At 39.8% G+C, this 21,366-nt stretch overlaps 2 protein-coding genes across 2 annotated transcripts in view; both read left to right on the forward strand.

Annotated features, from left to right (window-relative positions):
* LOC138583908 (ubiquitin-conjugating enzyme E2 E2) overlaps positions 1-3,027 on the forward strand; it is a 36,804-nt gene extending 33,777 nt beyond the window's left edge. The window contains exons 5-6 of the mRNA XM_069655972.1: positions 433-580; positions 2,211-3,027. Coding sequence (XP_069512073.1) covers positions 433-580; positions 2,211-2,308 — 246 coding nt within the window. The 3' untranslated portion in view covers positions 2,309-3,027. The remainder of the gene's footprint in view (positions 1-432; positions 581-2,210) is intronic.
* A 2,744-nt stretch (positions 3,028-5,771) lies between these two features.
* LOC138583639 (ubiquitin-conjugating enzyme E2 E1) lies at positions 5,772-21,310 on the forward strand. The gene is made up of 6 exons (XM_069655568.1): positions 5,772-5,845; positions 7,399-7,582; positions 9,413-9,463; positions 16,357-16,489; positions 20,252-20,399; positions 21,034-21,310. Exons 2-6 carry the CDS (start codon positions 7,428-7,430, stop codon positions 21,129-21,131), a joined length of 585 nt encoding a protein of 194 aa, XP_069511669.1. The 5' UTR covers positions 5,772-5,845; positions 7,399-7,427; the 3' UTR covers positions 21,132-21,310.
* Positions 21,311-21,366: the final 56 nt, after the last annotated feature.

Consider the following 21,366-nt stretch of genomic DNA (forward strand, 5'->3'; position numbering starts at 1 on the left):
CACAAATCAGTATTTGGTGGAATAACCTGTTTTTTAATTACAGCTTCCATGCGTCTTGGAAGACCTTCACATTGTTGTTGGGTGACGTTAGGCCACTCTTTGCGCAAAAAGACAAGCAGTCTGGCTTTGTTCGATGGCTTCTTCCTATTGATCACATTCAGGAGGTTCTCAGTGGGGTACAGATCTGGACTGGGTTGTCCATGACGTGTAGAGAGAGCAGCTTATTTTAGAAACATTTGGAGTGCTCTCTTATTTTTTTCCGGAGCTGTACATTGTTCATCGTACATACTTACATTAAAGTCACATTTTCTTCTTCTGGACTCTCCTCGCACAGTTCCTGTGTGTTGTTGACATTTATTTCAGCACTAGAGTCGCTGTTATAAAGTCTTTTTTCTTCTCATTGTAAAAACTGTATTCTTTGTGTTTCTGCAGGTCACTTTTCGTACGAGGATCTATCACTGCAACATCAACAGTCAGGGGGTGATCTGTCTGGACATCCTGAAGGACAACTGGAGCCCCGCCCTCACCATCTCCAAGGTGCTGCTGTCCATCTGCTCCCTGCTCACAGACTGTAACCCAGGTAAGATCTACACCTCAATGCACTGCCTTTTAAAGTTTGTTGTGTTGTTCATTATGAGACTCTTGTGTGAGGTACGTAGGTGCTGGAGTGGCGTAACAGCTGTCTTTATCCACCTCAGAAGGTCGTAGCTTAGAGTTGTTCTTTTCCTTCTTTGTTTCTTGTTATTCAAGGCCAAATATCAAGTTAACACGCAGTCACAATGAATGTTTCCAGACTATTAACGGTGTATTAAGTAAGCCATGACCAATTCAATCCTCCATTGTTTCCCAAGGCCGTCTCACGCTGACAGATCTTTGGCACCGTCGGAGGCCAGATGCTGTAAATAATAGAACCAGATTTGTACGCACAGGGGAGCAAGTGATCTGCGTAAAGAGGACGTCCACAACAAGTGTTTTATGAATAACTTACATTATCATGTAAGATACTACATAATACAACAGTACATAGGATTTCAGCTCCACCTTTTAAAGCACAGTCTGGTAAGAGGTTGAAAGGGGAGTAAGTGCGTGCTGGAACGTGAAAGTAAAAAGCATGACTCCACCTTTGACGATGCAAGATGGCCGTTTTGTGCTGCCTCACATCGAGCAATTCTACACTTACGAAGACCAGGTGAAAATGTAAAGGCCTGTGAAGTAGAGGTCATTATCCAGAAGATGCATCCAGATCCACATCATCTGTTTAAATGTGTCCTGATCCAGGTTATATAGATAAATGTATCAGGATCAGAGCTGCAAGGATTCATCGTCATTTTTCAAGCAAAAATGTCAAACATTTGCTGGTCTCAGCTTTCCAAATGTGTCACTTTGGGCTCTGGGAAGGTTCACAGTTTCACAGTTTCTGACATTTTAATTTTAGACAATTGGTGCAGTGGTTAGCTCTGTCACAGCACCTCACAGCCAGAAGGTTCCCAGTTCTAATCCCGGTTCAGACCTAGGGGTAGTTTGCATGTTCTCCCCGTGGATGCGTGGGTTTCCTCCGGGTACTCCGGCTTCCTCCCACAGTCCAAAGACGTGCTTGTTAGGTTCATTGGTGACTCTGAAATTGCCCGTAGGTGTGAATATGAGCATCAAAGTTTGTCCGTCTCTATGTGTCAGCCCTGTGATTGACTGGTGATCAGTCCAGGGTGTAACCCCGCCCCTCGCCCAATGACAGCTAGGATAGGCTCCAGCCCCTACGTGACCCTGAACCGGATAAGCGGTATAGACAATGGATGGATGGATGGAAAAAATAGGCAGATAAATCGCTAAAGAAAAATATTGTCAGTGGCAGCCCTGGTTCAGATCCAGATCACATTAATAGTAAACGGTTTCTTATATAGATTAAAAAAGATTACAAATGAACCTTGAATTTAATTTTCCAAGCATCAGAGCTGCACTTTAATAATTTCAGGGTGTAGACTAGTGTAATCTACCTTTGTTGACAAATAAATAAGATGTTAAAAATGCTTCTCTTAGAATCCAAATGAAAAATCCTTACTTTTTTTGATGCACCACATCCGCCCTTGCACAGATGTTTACATAATCTGAGCTCGACAGTTGCAATATTTTCACATGTCTGTGTTTGTCTCAGCTGTTCAGTTTGTGGTCCCTATAATTCACATATCCTGTCTCTCTGTGTTTGTGTCTTTCAGCCGACCCTCTGGTGGGAAGCATCGCCACACAGTACCTGACCAACAGAACAGAGCATGACAGAATAGCCAAACAATGGACGAAGAGATACGCCACATAGACTCCCCGCCGAGAGCCCTCCCCTCTTTACCTCCCGCCCTCCTCACTGTACCTCTCTCTACCTCTCGCTCTCACCCTTAGTCTGTCAAAGCACACTCACTAAGTGCAACGGTAAACCTGCCCTCCTATCACCATCCTCCTCCTCCTGTTCCTCCTCCTCCCCGACATTTTATCTACCTTTTCTGTGTTAAAAAAAAAAAAAAAAAATTAAACCAGAAAAAAAATGTCCTTTGTTCCTTGTTGACTTGAAAGCTTCTTTTTTATACAAAGAGTAGATTGGGATTTTTATTTTCCAATATCTGAATGTTGGAAGTATTGTATTGGAGAAAAAACACAGAATATTATAATTATCATGCGAAGTGTCCTCCGGCTATACAGTATGTATTCTCATTTCTTAGTGGCACCTGGAACAAACATGCAGAATATATGCTTTTACTTTGTTTTTTACTTTGTATTTGTCATCGATATGTTATCTGCATGGAACAGGAAGGTTTGCGTCAATGGATCCTTCATGCTTTTTAACTTCCTCTGATTTTGTTTGTACTGTATGTATTTTTTCAAAGGCTTTTGAGGCAGACCACAAAGTATAGGTCTGCCTGTGAAAGAGGCAGGACTTGTATATTTACTGGCTACCCGCCACCTCTGCAATTGCAGAGTGGTTTGTTGTGCACTTGTATTACTGAAGCACCCAATAAAACACACTGTGGTCGGCTTGTGAGAAAAAAATACGCTCGGCTCTGTCTGGGATTTGTGTTTGAGCGCAGCCTCGCAAACATCCACAAATATTCACACCTATTCAGTGATCCTCCATTAACTCCAACTCTCAGCTAACGCCGGCTTTTATGCCTCACACACACACGATAATAAAGCTTTACAGTCGCACATTTCAGCTCAAACACAATAAAGATCGTATCATATATCTGTTGTAGTTCAGTGGGGCTCCTTAGGACTCCTGCTGCAACTTGTAGCTTTTATTACCTCTTAAAGGAGGTGTGAGGTGTGCAGGATACATCAGAAGCTCCTGAATGGATCTCTGTCAAATTGTTTGGATTGAAGAAGTGATTGTGTTTTGGCAACGATCCAGTTTTAAGACGTCTTTTGTTAGTTGAGCTCGCTCACAATTCAGAGGGCATGTTTACCCGATAAAGACTTCAAATCAGGGGGCCGAGCTGAGGTACTCTTGTCAATGTAATGAAAAGCTTTTTAATGTGTGTTCAAGTGCATTTAATGGGAAATATGTTAACAACCAAAGACGTTCAGTGTTCAGTGTTAAAAGGAGGTACAAATGTCCCTTTGGGGGGATTTGGTATTTAAAAAAAGGATATTCCCAGAAAAATATACTTTATACCTGTGATTATACAGAATATTTACTGTATGGTTAAAGTTCTTTTACATAAGTCACTGATGTCAAGACTTGAAAGTCTCAGACTGACACCAAGTTGTTATAATATCCCCTGCAACACGCCCACGTTATACAGCACATATACCTGACTTTATGGTTCGGTTTCACACAGGTTAATCACTCAACATCAATGTACACTACCAGTCAAAAGTTTGGACACACTTTCCCATTCACTTGTATGAGAAAATGTGTCCAAACTTTTGACTGGTAGTGTAGTTATATCTACTTATAAGCTTCAAACAGAATTGAGGATATAATCGAGGAATTTCACACGTGCTTGAATGAGTCTTTTGAAAAAGGAGGTGATCTTGGGTAAAGTTTAATCAAAACAGAGGGAACGGACCTGCTGAATAAAGCCTTGGTTGTTGTACTTGTTCATACTCAAATCTTTGCACACAGCATGTTTTAGCAGTATGCAATTTTGGCATCATAAATTAGTCATACAGCAAAAGCTTTTAAGCAAAGAACAGCGTCAGCTCTCGACTCAGTCCTTTCTGCTCTATCGTTTATTTTTACAGAATTGGTGCTGCGGTTAGGATCCTGTTACAAATATTATAACACTTTAACTACTTTACATTTTAATACAAGTTCTGATTGGTCGTTGGTATGCTTTGACAACAAGATGTTGATTATATCCTGCAAGAAGCCTGAAATGCTTGATGCCTTTATGTCTGCATTAGTGTGTTCTGAAATAACATTGAACTTTTAAGTATGGATCTATTAATGCTCTCCCACAATGCATTGTGCTTCTTGGGTTTGAATGTTTCACTTGTTTAGGAACTGAATCGGAAATGTACAATGCAAACTTTAAAGGGGTTAAAGGTGAGCACGTGTTACTGTTAAAATATTGACACAGCAGTGTTCACAATGTGACAAGATTACCCTATTAACCTTTTAAACACTCAGGCATCCGCCAGCAGGTGAAGGTACATTGTGTACTTCACAGCTCATTTACCTGCTGTAAGGCACTCTTTCCACCTTACAAATCTCTTAATATGTAATTTATTAGTAATGTTAGTTACCCATGATGGGTGCCCTTTAATACTTAACATCCGAATAATGCCCTTTAAACTGCGGAAATATCCTCTTAAAACTGCTGTTTTCAACTTACTGGACCTATGATAATAATAGTCGAGAGTAATTCTTGGATGTGTACACGCAGATGTGATTCATTTAAGTGGTTTTTCAGTTTCTGTGGCCAGTGATGCCGCAGTTGAGTCATTGCTGAAGTACCATTAGAATAACAACCGCCTCAGTATAGTACACAGCACATCACACTTTCCGAATAGTGTTTTTTCATATCTTGGAAATTAACTGGAAATGCGTTTATGGGAAGATTTTAATCCTCAGCTCATAAATGATGGATGTTCCTATGGTTGTCTGTCAAATGTGGAGCCTCACACAAACATGTATCACTGCCTCCCATCTAAACATTTTCACCAACAGTGCACCTTACTTTATTATGTCAACAAATATGGGATGGACAACATGGATGACAACAAATTATCAGTATTTTTTGTACTACAATAAACAACTAAAGTCTTAACTACATATATGAAGTGTTTATCAGAAACGTCAATCATATGAAAAGATTATTAATTTATTTTCTTTTATTTATTTATTAAAATCTGTACTTCATCCATAGATATCAGTGACTGTTTTGGTCATTTTTTCTGTCAATTTTCTTGCTTTTTGTCATATATATCACTTTTTTTTAACGTTATCCCATCAATAAAGATAAGTAAAGCATCTGTTTGTAATATTAATTAATGTATAATCGTAATACTTTGGTTGTTATTAATAGTTTAATCAGGTTAGTCGTCAGATGAAATCCTAAAATAAATGTCTCATCACTCAAAGTTCCCAAGTTCGACCTCCTGTTGCAACAATATGCGTCGTCAAATTATCATCTGACTAAGACTTGTGATCAAAAAAAGTAAGGTTAAATAAATCAAATTAAACGCACAAAGGTGAGTTAATGTGTGTAAAAGTCAGATGATGTAGGTTGTTCTCTTTCCAGAGTAGGACCGGTGCCGCACAGCCCACTGCAGCCGCGGTAGGCTACTTCCGTTCCGCAGAGGGCGACAGGCACCAGCCAGCCAAGACTGTGGCGGAGGTCCAGACACAATAGACTGGGTAAGTTTGATTAGCGAGCAAAATACATGATATAATGGCGATAGTTTACCGTCTGTTGTAAGTATACGAGCAGGTCTGCTGCCTGTGTGTATTTCCAGGTGAAGTCGAAGGTCGGTTTGTCGGTACATAAGCAGAAAAGACAAACAAACAACACGGTCGTGGTTAGTTGGTCGTACGGAAAATGGGCTCCGGCTATGTGCTGGAACAGAGTGGTTCCTGGCTGCTGTCTTTTAATCGAGTCGTTGTCACATTAAGACTTCTAATACATTATGTACGCTTTGTTTTTAATACATATTGCATTCGCATTACGTGTAACAAACAGGACTACCGACGTTTATAGTTTATAATGCGGTTACCGGGTTGTGGGTTCACTTGTAAAGGATGCTTAGCAAGCAGCTTTACAGCACGCTGCTGCAGGAAATAGTCTCATCCCATGAGTCGTTGGGCCTGAGTGTTCGTTGCCAGTTGGAGTTGAGGAGGTGTGGTGGTGAAGGGGGGGCAGCCGTTTGCAGGTAGCACGAGCTTTCTGTATTGGGGGGCGGGGGTCACCAGCACGATAAGCTGGCCAAACATCTACATTTATTAGATTTCAAATACTATGTAGCAGTTTAAGCTTGAGTTAACAGTTGTTAAATGGTTAACTCCAATACGTGCGTGTATGAACAGCGCACTTAGCTAGCTCGTTGGCTAACTGCATTGCGTGAACTGTCAAGGAAACCATAAGTAACGTTAAAGGTGCGCAAATAACAGCGCAGGAGCTGAAAGCATAGTATGCACCTTCCTCCCACACTTGTGCACACTGTAGGGACGACCAGCAGTTACACTGATGTTAAATTTACCTAGGTAATATACTTTTGTGACTTAAATTGTACACCTAATGTTAACTCAGAATTGCCAATATAAAAGAAAAAAAGGGGAAAATATTGCCTTGATAAAAGTATCCCCATATAAGTTCTAATTCTGACACAAAAAGTCCTAATTATGACAAAGTTGTGGTTAAATATCAATATTAAGACATAAAATTCAAAATGATGCAAGTAATATGTCTAAATCTTGTGATATAAAGTCAGAATTGGAAGAGAGAAAGTCAAAAGAATGAGATAAAGAATCAAAATTTGGGTCAAATTGTTGAAAATATGAGATAAAAGTCATAATAATGAGATAAATGTCATAAATATGAGATATAATGTTGATATTATGAGCTAAGTCAAAATGATTATACACTACATTATAATTTTATCTGATAAGTTTGACTCACCATTGTCCATTCATTTTTATCAGTATCCCAAGAATAAAAGCAGTTTAAATACCCAATACAAGGACGATTGTCAGAATGTGTACTAGCTGCTGTGGTGGGTAAAGAGCAGCTGCTTATGAAAACATGCAAATGACTGTTTATAAATAGTGAAAGTGGCTTGTGAATTATGAAACCTTTCAGCTATGGTGGCCACTTGGAAGACAAGTTAGCATCTGCTTCTGTTAGAAATCATTCTGAAACAGCTCCACCTCTTGCAGCTGTGGTGTGACTTGTTTTTTTTTGCTTTCTGCCTCAGGTCCCGGCTCTTCTCAAATCCAAACCGGTATGTCGGATGAGGATTCGCGTGCCAGCACCAGCTCTTCCTCATCGCCGCCTTCCTCCAGCCAAACCAGACAGAGGGACACGCTTTGCAAAAAGAAACGGGAGAGCAAAGCCAGCATGAGCAAGACCTCCAAGCTGCTTTCTACCAGCGCCAAAAGGTAAAAATAGAACCCCAGATTGTGTTGTCATTAATCAGTTTAGAAGTACTCCAGGATACATCTCATTACCAGGAAGTTATTTCTTCCTATATTTGCCTTTAATCTGGATTCTGGTTACTTTAAATGTAGACCGGTAAACCTATTGACTAAAACAGGCTGCAATCAAGTAGGAAAACAGACAAAAATTCTAACGCATCAGTGTTATGTTTCAGAAGAACAGCCTGAGTTTTCCACTACTTCCCCCTTACATCATTGCTTCACGTTAATTTAGGAAGAAATCCACCATAGAAGAGGAACACATGCTAATTTCTCCTCAGACAGTAGCTTCAACAGGCTAAAAGGTTCAGGCAAAAGATCCACTCAAAGCTTCCCTTTTCTCCTCTGTTAACTAATAAAACATCTCACCTTTTTTGACTTGTCATTTATATAGTCAGTCGTTGCACTAACCGGAATTGCATGACTCGCAAACCGATAAAGTAATTAACAGGGAGGCACTGATTCATTGTTTCATATTCACCGTTTGCTATTTTGAAGTGTGATTACAATATGACTTTTATCCGTTGCGTACTTGTGTTTGAATAAAGACAAAAGGAACAACCATACCAAGCTACTGATTCAAAGAGGAAGCCACTGTACACGACTCTGGGAGGATGTAAGACGGCAACAGGAGCAGAGAAAACCTCTGATATGTTTTCAAGTAGATGTGGAAGACACTGTGTCACAGTCCTCGATAGACAAATGCTTCCCATTAAGTAGGTAGTTGTATAGCAGATTTAAAAGCCTTTGAGGGAGTTGTCCTTCAGAAATCAATCTTTTTCATTGTAGAAGAAGTTAATGTCAAAGCTGTTATTCAGAGACAGTGATTTTAACGCAGTTCAGTTATGCTTTGTAATTCAGATTTCTTTGCTTCCTTTGTATAAAAGGAGGAATAAATAACGACTATAGTGGCGATGTTGCTTTGTCAAACAACAGAAAATAAAACTCAAAGTGGATCGTACTCAGGAGCAAACAAATTGTCATGGTCCAGGGCTAAAATATGGTTTATTTTGTATTTATTCAGCTACTGTAAAAATCTGTGTATCAGAGCCACTTTTAATACTTTCCTTTTTTCATCTAAAAAGTGTGCTGCGTCCTACATACTCTTGCGACCAATATACCAGTCTAAAATGCAGAGAGAGGTATTTTATTGTTACGGTATCTTACCCAGACGACGGCGCTATAATCTAGCTAAAGCTTAGTCATGATCGCCAGTGCAGCCGCCATCCTCACAACAGTCAGCGCAACCGCAGGCTGAACTCAACTGCCGCACCAGTAGCTAGCAGGATTGCAAACATGGTAAAAACAGATGGTAGGCTGTCATTTGTGTTTGTGTGTATTGAATGTGATTCAAATGAAAATAAATTGAAATAGTGTTGAAATAAGTTGGCGTTTTTATTATTAAATAGCTATAGAAAACCTTTTGGGATACCCCCAAAGACAGACTGCGTGTTATATTCCGGTACGACCTATATTCCAGATTTTACGGTATTTTGTCTTACAGTCTCCTGGCTCGTCCTGGTAAAAAAAACATTTCTGGTGCCCGCCCATCCTATCTTATCTGCCCAGATATACACGTCACCCGGTGTACTACACATTATATCCAAATAAAAGCCTAAGCAGTGTCAAACTTCTGATATCTTCCTTAAACGAATACATAAATTAATGACTAAATGTGAAGGTGTACATACATTATTTTCTCATGGTTAAAGCTCATCTATGTGAATACTTTCATGGATCTTGTTTTTGTTTGATGTTGTGCGTGTTACTGATATTGAGTCCTTCATTGTGCAGGATTCAGAAAGAGCTGGCTGATATCACACTGGACCCTCCGCCAAACTGCAGGTCAGTTTCATCCTTTGCTAAAAGTCTCAAACCAAATACAGTCAATACTCGAACACAGACACTAAGTGCTTCTCTGAATCCCTCTATACTTACTGACCGTGTGGAAGGCAACATGAGGCTGTAATTCCACATTATTTCTCAACTGTGGGTGGAAACCTCGGCACGCTAAAATAATTTAAGTCTGAGCCATTGTACCATGTAATGTATCACTCGTACTAATGTGCTGGCAAGTGTATAAAGGCTGCTGTATTTCCTTTTAATGCATTAGAACTGTTGAACTAAATGGGCACTAGAGCCTGACTGATTCAGCTTTGAGGCTAATGTCATTACTAATAGCACAAACAAGCATTTTTTATAATAACCTCTTAATTTAGCTATTAAAGATCCCTTTCAGACATGTTTTAAAATATATATAAATATTCTTATCTCATGATTTAAATTAGTTCACCGTTTTATCTTTTCCTTCTCCCTCATTGAAACATCCAGGCAAAGATTTTTCATTCGTTTAACTGCCGGACAAAAGGATGTGTTTATTCCACTTGAACTCTGTTCTGAGTGCATGTTCTCTGGAGGCTTCGTGTTCTCACATATCACAAGTTTCGCACAGAGAAAGTTTCCTCTATCAGCAGATTAATGTGAAAGCAGCCTTCTATGCACCGTCAAGGTCAAACATCCAGTTAAAGGGCCGGTTCGCCGATTTTCAGCCTCCTTCCTATCATGCTATTATGGGGCGCTAACGCCATTATGTTCGGAAAAGAATGTAATTTGGCTCTGTGCCTTTAGAGGACGCTATCCGCTTCTCCAATGGGCCCTGGAAAACCTCCACCAGACTACGTAAAACGTGTCATCTGGCGGAGGCCAGGGAGCTCGCTAAATTACACTTTGTGAATCTAGGACGCCCGCCTCCGATGTCATGTCTTTTTCAAAATCGTCAGGTTTGAAACTTAGACTGCAGACCTGAAGATTTTTTAGACGATGCACCTGTATATTGACGGCGTATTTTGTATTCTGTGCCGCTCTGAGCCGTTGCCTGCGGCGAAACAGTAGTATTTTACTCCACCGTCTCTAGCTTGGCCATTCCTTTCAGAGGGAGGGGTGCAATGCACGCTGGGTGTTGTAGGAATGTAGAATGGGCGAAACCACAAGATGTTTGTACAACTTTCTCCACAGCTATGGCGCCAATTTCAAATATTATTGCGTCTATCGATTACAGAGAACACCAGCTTTGACTGACAGCGGCTTTTTGCAGGGGAGAATTTCTCCTTTGAAGAAACAATAAGTGAAACACACCTTTGATTGGTTTGAGGAACTGAAAACTAGCTATGTACCTAGTAGGCCTATTTTACAAAAGAAAAATTAACATATCCATAATATGAATTGTTTCCTGATAGCCCCAATTACATTTATTACATTTTTTTCATACCAAGCACAGAAATTTCTCGTCTCTTATCTGTCACATATACTTCATTACCAATATTTCTCTGATGTGCTAAAATCAGCTGACGTCGATTGCAGCTGTGTCAAACAGGATGTTTTAACTCTTCTTCATGTCTTAATCATAAGTGCGGATGTTTTGGCTCCAAAATTGTATTTGGGCCTGTGCATATTTTAATTTTGCAGCTCTTAAAGATGCATATAATTACAATACAGTTTTGATTTGACAGGAACTAAGAAACCTCAATAAATTGTCTTAATAAGTCAGTGTGCTTTGCTACTACTCGGGTATTAATAACATTCCAAATGTAGTCCGTTCAGAATTGATTCATTGTCATGGACCTTTAAACTCATCATTCCAGTTGCCAGAATATTAAGAAATAAAACCTTTTAAAACATGATATGTCTTTGTTTAGACTGGATAATCTATATTTAGAAGTTCTCAGGAAAGCATGGCATGGACTAATAATAATAATAATAATGAGAGCAGATTAATTACAACCCCTCTGCAGCTTTACTCTAGTTTTAGGATTTGAAAGGTTATCTTTAAAAGCTGGATGGTTCGGGGTTCATGCTCCCATCGCAGCAGGCGTCCTCCCTCCTGTGGTGCCCTGAGGCGATCCACGGAAGCCCTCTTTGCTGCAGGCGGCTGTGCTGCAGCAGAGCCTGACCTTTGACCTCCCAGTGAAAGGAGAAAAGAAAAACAGCATTCTGACTCAGTAGATCAAACAAGCTACCTCAGGCCACAGAGCGACCTAAAAATCAACACAGTCTGGATGTTTGCTGCTTACTGCAAGAAAAAGTATTTATTCACCGCCACAGAAAACATGCTGTTTTAACTCTGAGTTCTGTTGTCAGCGCTTGCTTCAGACTTTCTCTCATGTATAAAACAACAGCTTCTCTGGCTGATTTTTGGAGGGAAAACTCGCGATTATTTCCCCCTTCCTGCCACCTCGCAGGCTACAGTCTGTCAGTCAGTCTATTTGTAGAGAGCAGGCTGGTAGTGTGCTGTAGGGAAGCACATGGCATGACGTTTAACTTTCACACATAGAACAAAAGTTTTAAATCAGCTGTAGTAGTGGTTCAATTTCTATCGTTAATGTTTGGAAAATTGCAGCAATCTAAGAGAGAACTGTTTTTTATTAGACAGCTGTAACTGTTGGCTGTCATCCAATTTTTTTGATTACTCTAATAAATACTCTAATAAAAGTCATATATATTGATAACATGAATCACACAATATGTATCACTGCTTAGTGGATGTCTGCATGTCGAAGTGTCCTCAGGCAAGACACTGAACCCCTGAAGGCGTAGCTATCAGCGTAGTGTAAAAAGCATGACCAGTTACCTGTTGGAAGATTGCTTATAAACTTCAACAAGACCAGGTGAAATTAAAACCTCGTATGTGGCTGACCGCATCTGGTCAATGTGCACTTTTGTGGGCAATGTGTTACAAGGACTGTCCTTATTAAGCCGATGACGACGTGTGTGAAAGCAGGTGCATGCTGTGGATGTAGGTGGGGACAGCGGACGAGCCGCGGAGGAGCAGCCCCCACCTACTCCCCGCACAAATGATCCATGATCCGCCTTTGCAATGTCGCAACTCTCTGTCTCTACGGCTGTGAAAGTACCGTCACTCACTCAGTCACATACAGACCCGTGTGTAGTGCTGACCCCGGCGGTCAGACAAAAATTGCAGCCATCTGAGAGAAAAGAGAAAAGTTGTAGCTCATATTTATTGATAACTTGACCCTAACCGACAAAATGTTTGTTCTGTTCTTGCAAGAAAGAAAACAGAAACAATAGAAACAGGGAAAGTCATCTAAATGATCAGTAAGCTCTCTTGAAAGCTCAGTAAATTTCCTTCTTAAATCCTGAGAATTTTCAATGAAGTCTTGAGTGACAATAAGAGGAAGATTTGTGTCTCTGACTGTATCATGACTTCAGCGTAATGATCGTGTTCTTGGTTAAATTAACAGCTTAAATAGTGGATTAAAGGTGGATGACTGCAGCTGGAAATGTCTCACAATGAAGGACAAAAGCAGCAGCAGGTTTCAGCTACAGGCGTGTACTAAACTTATAATGGGCTGCCTAATTACAACAGTGAAGTGTGACAGCTTAAAATACAACCTGCCCGGAACATGATGGATTAAAAGCCATGTTTAATTGAGTTCTTTGTGTTATATGATAATGTATTTTATTAATACAAAAATGTTCAGCATGTTAAAGTGCACTCAGGCTTAACTTGTTACTGGAGAAGTTATAGTGCTATTAATGAAACTGAAGTCATGAGTCATTTCTTTGAGTAGCTATAACTTGAATATTTTACAGCTTGTTTTAAATCAACAGTAATTCTTCCCTTGACACTGTTGGTCCTGCATATGTGTGATGCAAATGATTCATTTCTCTTTCGATGTATTTGGTGTTAAATATTATTATTATATATAATATACAGTGTATAATATTAGCCATGGGGATGCTGGTTTAGCTCAGGTCGCACTGATTGCAGGTTCGACTCCCGGTCTGCTGATCATTTGGTCCATGTCATCGCCCACTCTCTTCCCCCCAAATAGGAGTAAAAATAACAACTATTTTCATTATCCAATAATGTGCCAGATATTTTTACAATTATTATAGTTTAGTCAATAAAGACAAAAAAGATTGAAAAATACTTTCCTAGACCCCCGAGTGCAGTCTTAAAATGACTTGTTAGGTCCAACCAAAACACACAGACTCTTCATTTACTGTCGTAAATAACAAAGACAAGCCTCAAACCTTCACATGTATGATGCTGGAACTTAAATATGTGAATATATAAACATTAACCAGACAAAGTTTCAGTTAGGATCAAAACAATGTGATAGTGAAATTTAAAATAATAATTATTTTTTAAGCCCAACGTGACGTATAGAAATCCCCTTTTCTTCTGTTTAAAACCCAGATTTATTCAGTTTACAGTAATTAACAACCGATATAAGCACCAAATGTTCACATTGGAGATGCTGCAGTAAAAAAATAGTCTGTAATTTTGCTGATTAATTCAATTGTAACATCTTTACACGCTTTATGAAACGAATACTTCTCTTTAATTTAGTTACACTTTATGTTAAGCTACACATATTTACCAGTAACCTGCTTGTTGCTGATACCCCTTTCCCATCGAAGACACGCTTACAGATGCCGATTGTCTCTTTTCCCATTGCCAGTGAAGTATACTCCTGTCGGCCGCTTTTCTGCTGCGTCACCATCTGACGTCACAAAATCAGATGTTAGGGTGGTTAGGTGTTAATTGTATCTATTACTCATTCAGTCTCTTTATCAAACTCGGCGCCGACAAATTTGGAACGATGTTCGAGCGCTGGACGGAGGCAGAATTTGTAGCTGAGATGACGAGGAGTCGCAGAAGTTACCGACAAAGCATAGCATGGCACAGGAAAGGGGGCGGAGATTAGAGTGTCGACAGGGGATTTGTGTTCACATCAATGCCGATTGGAGCCGAGGCGATTCTACTGCAGAGTCATTTGACCCGGGTCTGAATGCCGATTGTAACCTTTCCCATTAAGTGAAAAGGCCGGGTGTTAGTGGGGTTTTGGACCAGAGGGAAAAGGGCTTTATAGGCATACATTTAGGTAACATATTGGCTCTTTGTTAGTCATTATAAAGCACTTAATTCTGCTTATATTCTTCGTTCTGCAGCTACTAGGCCTTTTAAGTTTTTCCTCAATACCCTCATACCACTGCATATTGATAGTGAGTCAGGAAGTTGTTCTACATAGATTAAGATCTTCATATGCTCCGCATGTGCCTTACGAGGTGGTAGTAACACTATCCTCTTAGATAATGGCCTAGTCGATGTAGAATGTGGTCATGCAGGGTGAGGCAGAAATACGTGCCAAAGGGCTAATAACATGCTACCAATATGCAATCTAATGCGCAGCGTCTTAATGTTTAATATGTGTGCTGTTAATATCTGCAGCCAGTCTGGAACTTGAAGCTGTTTGACTGTAAAAGTCTTGAATACATTTCTCATGGCTGTTACCCAGCTGCATTTAAACTAAGCACTTTACTGTGAAAGGAGGAGGTCTGTTTGTGCCAGTTTTTGTAACTGTACGTGATGTAGCTCAATTTAGATGAATCCAATTTGATATCAACTTTAACTGATCCTCTTTCAGATTCTTGCGTCCTTTAATGGCCCGTCATAAATGCAGATAAGAGTATTTTGAGGCTGAGAGGGAGTGCGTGTGTTTTGAAGGAATGTGTTCAGATTATTAAAATCAACCTCTGTGAAGTCAAAACCTTTCATGTCCTGGAAGTTTTCATCTGTCATATCTTTTTAACACCCCGTTAATTAGCCCACACGGCTCTCTCTGGATCGATTTTCTCCACCGTGTCGTAGCTGGAACTGAAACTCTGCCAAACGTTCGTGTTAACGCCGATCAAAAAAGCACAACAGAGCGCAACATCTGCCCCCCCAAACCCTCCAAAGTGTTTCCGATCAATACTATTATGTCTCGTATTCATGACCCCAAGGGGTTCAAGACCACATGTTCTGCATGTAAGAGGGATAAAGGCTGGTCTGCTTTGAGGGAAAATCAATACAGATTACAGATCATGACGCATGGGCACATCGCTGGGGGTTTGCTTTGAAGTGAGGCATCTTCTGAATGATGCACAAGGGAAGGGAAACGTTATTCTCTCCACATTTAAAGGGAAATATTAAATTTATTCCGGCTATTAATCTGTAAGTATTTTATTATTGTTTCATATACAAATTCTATTAATCAGGACACAGGAAATATGATGCGTTACATTTGCTTTCATCCATCAAACGCAGTGCAGTCAAAAGATTTCCCATGATGCTTTTCCCTTGATCCCCAGAGCTTCAGAAATAACTGACATGTTTCAGATTTTGGTGGAATTTCCCTTTAATGACACATGTTGCACAGATCTTGGATGGAAGGCGGCATTTTGGTTGAAACACCGCCCACAGTTTCTTTATTTGTGCTGTGATACATCAGGTGTTAAACACGGTAGATGAATGAATGTGACTTTCTTACTGTAGAACACACTGCACCGGTTACTCCACTGATGTGGATCCTGTGTGCTCTGTTTGAAGCAGCAGAAGCAAATCATCCACACTGATATATTAATACTCTTTCTCACTGTGTGGGTGTCTTTTTTCCCTCTGACTTATTCATTGATGCCGTAGTTCATGTTTTTCCCTGCTTGTTCGAAGACGATACTTTGAATGGCCGAGAGTCTGTTTTTCCCTGGTGCTGTTTTTCTTCTTCAGTATTACTGATTAGATGCTGTGACGTAAAGTAGTAAATCCAGGTAAATCCATTTTTATAGTGATGGATTCAGCAGCTGAAAACATCACTCCTGTATGGATGTTGCTCTCCTCCATGTTTCTGTTTTCTCTGAGCTGATGTAAGTGAAAGAAATGCTTCTTCCTGCAGTGCTGGCCCAAAAGGAGACAACATCTATGAGTGGAGGTCGACCATCCTGGGACCCCCGGGCTCCGTGTACGAGGGAGGAGTCTTCTTCCTGGACATCGCCTTCACACCTGACTACCCCTTCAAACCCCCCAAGGTACTGATTTTAGCAATACGTATGTTTAAGTTCGGATAGTAACCTTCGTAACCCAAATCTGTGCCAGTTTTTACCTCTCCCTTAAAGTGAGGCCAAACCCTCTCTATCGCCCCCTGCTGACTGGCTGTGGTATAGGTCATAAAGCCCGCCTCCTCCATGTTGGGACATGGAGGAGACTATAAAATCAAAATACACGTCAACATGGTTTCTGTCATTATAGTTAGTTTGATTTACGTCCAAGTGTTTAGTTATTTAAAGCTACAAAAAAATGATTGACAGCTCTTTTGACAAATCCGGCTCCTGCAGCCGATCTGTTCTGGATTAGCAGATTAGAGGAGGATCGACGAGAGGAAAGGTGACTAAAACAATCACTACAGTCATTGAAACGTCTGCTTCAGACCAACACGAGAAGCTGTAGAAGACGTTTTTTAGAGTAGATGGGGACGCGTCATCCATCTTTATATGCAGTCATTGATATCGACTGAGAGCCAAACCGATATCAATGACTAATTTAGGCCCTGTGGTTTCAGTGTTTAAGTTCTATGTGAAAACCTTTTTTTGAAGTACATATAATGCAGAAAACAATGCCCGAGGTGTTGTTAGACTTAGACTTAGACTTAGACTCAACTTTATTGATCCCTTTGGGATGACTCCCTCTGGGAAATTCAGTCTCCAGCAGCTTATACAGTACAATACAATAGGAAAGAATCGGCACACAGAGGGTAAAAAATAAAGATCAAAATATATATATCTATCGATATATATATATATATATATATATATAAAAAAAGTACAAAATTAGATAACAAAATATATAAAATATACACTCTTAGAAAATGTACAAGTAAACAGTGGGTAATAGTTCAATTAAACTAAATTAGGTTATTGCACTGTGGTATTAGGTTATTGCACTGTGGTGAGAGATTATTGCACATTGACAGATTTTTATTGCACATATGACCCTTTGAGAAATAAATAATATTACTATTGAATAAAAGAAGTTAACTACTAAGTCTAAGTCTAAGTCTAAGTCTGCTGTGATGATTTCCTTTGTGGTGAACGATGCGATAAAAATCTAAACTCTTCCTGCACACTTGGAAGCTTCGCATGTTTATCAGAGATTTCTGTTGAGAATAAATGAACCGTATTACACAGAAATCCTTGAGCAGGATATCAGTAAGCTGCACAATCAGCCTGAATTTGTGACTCATTAAGCTGTATATAAAAACTGAGCTCTGACCTTGGGGTGTTTTTTCTGTGCTGTCACAGATAGTTTTACTATTTTAGCACAGACAGCACTACTTAAAGGTACGACTGCTAGTTGTGTTACCTTGTCTCTGTATCCTTAAGACTATCTGGCTTTTCCACCCCGTCTTTGGAACTTAACCTTTTGTACATTTTAATTGGAAACCAGTGGGTGAGAGTATGAGTGCTCAAAGTGGAGTTAATCAGTGCTTTTGTTTGGGGGCTATTTTAGGCTACAGATATGACTTTAAATCCGGTGAGTATTCAGAGCACATGATGGATGATGGTGAATCTAAGATTGACTCAAAATGACCTGCAGTGCTGGTGTTTATAGTCATTAAAGAACCACGTCACCCAGCCAAACGGTGTGGCTCAGTGACGTGTTTTTAATCATTTGGAAAAACAAAAGAGCTCCAATGCACAGAGGAATAATGATACATTGTTGTTGTCCATGTTTTCAACATGTTCTTGTTCATAAATGTAAATATAGATAGATTTTGTGTGACGTGTTGGAGCAGAAACGAAGCTTACTTTTTAGTCTTTTTAGTAAGGCAACGCTTCAAGCAGAGCCCTGATTAGTCATAACAATAAATGGTGAACATCTTCTGTCGTGGTTTATAAAATGTTATATCAGGTTATACTTCAAAATTCCATAAATGAGTTAATGAAACAAAGAATTAAACAAAGGGATTTACATAATATCCCACCTTACGTAATTACATTTTATTATTTGCTGCCTTTATTTCAAACTTTTACACACAAAGACTCAAAACACTAAAAGCTTTCGGGTCCTCGAGAACAAAAAGTCTTCTTGAGGTTACAGGTAGGATCCCTCCACCTGCTCTGTATTTACAACTTCACACTACAATGCGGGAATACACAAGATCGCGTGAGATTCCAGCCCCGGTTACGTAGCTACAAACAGTGGAAACGGTTCTGCCAAATCTGGCACAGTACATACCGTCACATTGCTCCACCCGAACGTGTGGGTTAAAACACTGTTTTTAGTAAAGCTCATTTCCAGTGGGATGAACAAATTATATCATGGCAATGGTAATAATAGGCTCAAATATTGATTGATAAACAACCATTCAATGTTTATGAGCAATCGCAAACTCACAAAGATCTTAGCTCTAAAACACACATAGTTTTGACAGAGCACCTGTGTGGTCCTGTGTGTGCGTGCGTGTGTGTGTGCGTGTGAGAACGGAAAGTTTGGTTAACTGTGCGAACATCAGCAGGAAATAGTCTTGTGATGTTCGAGAGTCAAAGGTGAATCAGAGACACAAACCACTGCTGTTTGAGAATCAAAGCTGCATGTGAAATGTTGTCTTCACTAAAGGCTGCTGCACCTTTTGATGCTACATGTGCTGCAGACCTACATGAACGCACACAAAACAAACACACTCCAGCTGAGATACGACAGAGTGTTTGATCAGGACATTTACTGTAAATAATCACTTGTTTTCCACACTTGTCGATGTACTCATACCTCGAAGGAAAGGTTTGTAACATTCCTATGAATGCAAATATCACAGCACAGTGAATAGAGTATCTCGTTAAAGATGTTTCCCTATTGAAGTACCTCTTTTCAACCACCAGAGGGCCCTGCAGATCAGTGTGCAGGTGGTGTTTAGTGAAGCAGTGACTGCTGTTAAACACTGTAGTGTTTGTGAAGTCCAGTCTATATATAGTCTTATCTTATCAGTCTTAATATAACAAATAAAAACAACATTCTTAGAACTGATGTCATGTGTGGCAGCTATAATTGACTTGCACATGTTTTTCTTATCTTTATGGTACTGGAAAATTAATATTTAAATTAGTGCTGCACAATAAATATGATCAAAATCGTGATGTGACCCAGTGAATATCCAATTAGCAGGAGCTGAAATGTTTTTAGAAAGATAAATATGTAACAAAAAAGTATTTCATGTTGTGTTGCAGAGATGCCCTGGACTGCAAATCCTATTTTTCTACTATTAAGAAAGCATTTTTGTTTAGTACACACACACACACACACACACACACACACAAAAGCCACATCATCTTGATTTTAATAGGTTTTCAGTAAAAACTGTGATGCAAAAGTGATCATTCCTCTAACCTTGTATCATATTGCAATCTTAAGTGCTGAAGTAAGAACAATATTTACATTAGAGTCACATCTTCTTCCTCTGGTCCCCCCTCGCACACTTCCTGTATGTTATTTTTTTTTAGTCACTGTTATTCATTCATTCAAACCTTTATTTAATCCGCAAAGACCATTGAGGAGGAAGTGGTTTGGTCATCGTCTTGATTTGTCCAAGAGAATTGAGATTGTTCACCTTTAAAAGTGTGTTGGAAATAATCCTATGTTTGGAGCACAACAATTAAAAGTGGCTTTTCCAAGTTCTTAATGCATTAGATAGTTAGTAGAGCGAGTTTATTAAGTCCTATTTTCTGGTATTCGGCTAATGGCAACATTCTGTTTCTGAACATGTAAATGTATAAACTGTATTCTTTGTGTTTCTGCAGGTCACTTTTCGTACGAGGATCTATCACTGCAACATCAACAGTCAGGGGGTGATCTGTCTGGACATCCTGAAGGACAACTGGAGCCCCGCCCTCACCATCTCCAAGGTGCTGCTGTCCATCTGCTCCCTGCTGACAGACTGTAACCCAGGTAAGACTGAGAGCATGGCGAGTGTGATAGAGCACCTGCAGAGATGTTTTGAAACAGCAGGCCGATAAGTTTTTAACCGTCTTAAGTGGACTCCACAAGTTATCCACGAGTTATAAATCTGCCACAGGAAGCAGCTAACATTTATGAGGTGATTGTTAAATTGTTGACTTTTTGGGAAAGGGAATTTAGGCATACGGAAAGGAGCAGCCATGTTTTTAAAGATTTTTTTTTTTTTACCTGGCTCACTCTACTTTTCACTTTTTATGTATATGCCATAAGGAGAGACAAGAACAGAAGGAAAACATCTAGTGTAGGTTGAAGTGCATTTTCAGAACTGACTGTCTGAGCCACCTTTTGGCCTCATTCAACAGCAAGTTTGTGGTTTCACAACACAACAGGCATCTGCAACTCATGATTGTAAATGCTGGTAAATTTAGTCACTGCTGCCCACCTTGACAGTAAACCACACGTCATCTGGACATCCCTTTTTGCTTTGTAAAACATGTTGTGAGAGTGAAAGCAGACGTGGAGTTTTTTTATTTTACCCACTTTTTTTCTTCTGACATCCGACTGCTGTTTTCATTTAAACATTATGAGTCAGCTGTCTTAACGTGAAAACTATTTTTCCACTCAGCCGATCCCCTGGTCGGAAGCATCGCCACCCAGTACACGACTAACAGAGCGGAACATGACCGAACGGCCAAACAGTGGACAAAGCGATACGCCACATAAACCCACAGAGGACGACCGTGGGAGGAAGAGGAGGAGGAGGAGGGTCGGGGGGGCTCTGGGTGGTTTGTGTTGGGGGGTTATTTGTATCTCAGATTTTTAGTACTTTATTGTCTGGTATATTTTTTGCTTCCTGATTAAGTTATCTCCGCAAATATGGTAATAAAGGAACACAATGGAAAGGAAGTTTCGTCTGCCTCCTTTTTATTTTCACATTGTTATTGCAGGATGGATTTTC

Source organism: Semicossyphus pulcher, unplaced genomic scaffold (assembly GCF_022749685.1).
Source record: "Semicossyphus pulcher isolate SPU_LCO1_2020_fin unplaced genomic scaffold, fSemPul1.0.p SCAF_9, whole genome shotgun sequence".
NCBI classification, from domain to species: domain Eukaryota; kingdom Metazoa; phylum Chordata; class Actinopteri; order Labriformes; family Labridae; genus Semicossyphus; species Semicossyphus pulcher.

Coding starts and splice junctions, on each gene's coding strand:
- LOC138583639 (XM_069655568.1), top strand. CDS start 7,428: ATGTCGGATGAGGATTCGCGTGCCAGCACCAGCTCTTCCTCATCGCCG. Junction 9,464..16,356: donor GACCCTCCGCCAAACTGCAG/GTCAGTTTCATC, acceptor TTCTTCCTGCAG/TGCTGGCCCAAAAGGAGACA. Junction 16,490..20,251: donor ACCCCTTCAAACCCCCCAAG/GTACTGATTTTA, acceptor GTGTTTCTGCAG/GTCACTTTTCGTACGAGGAT.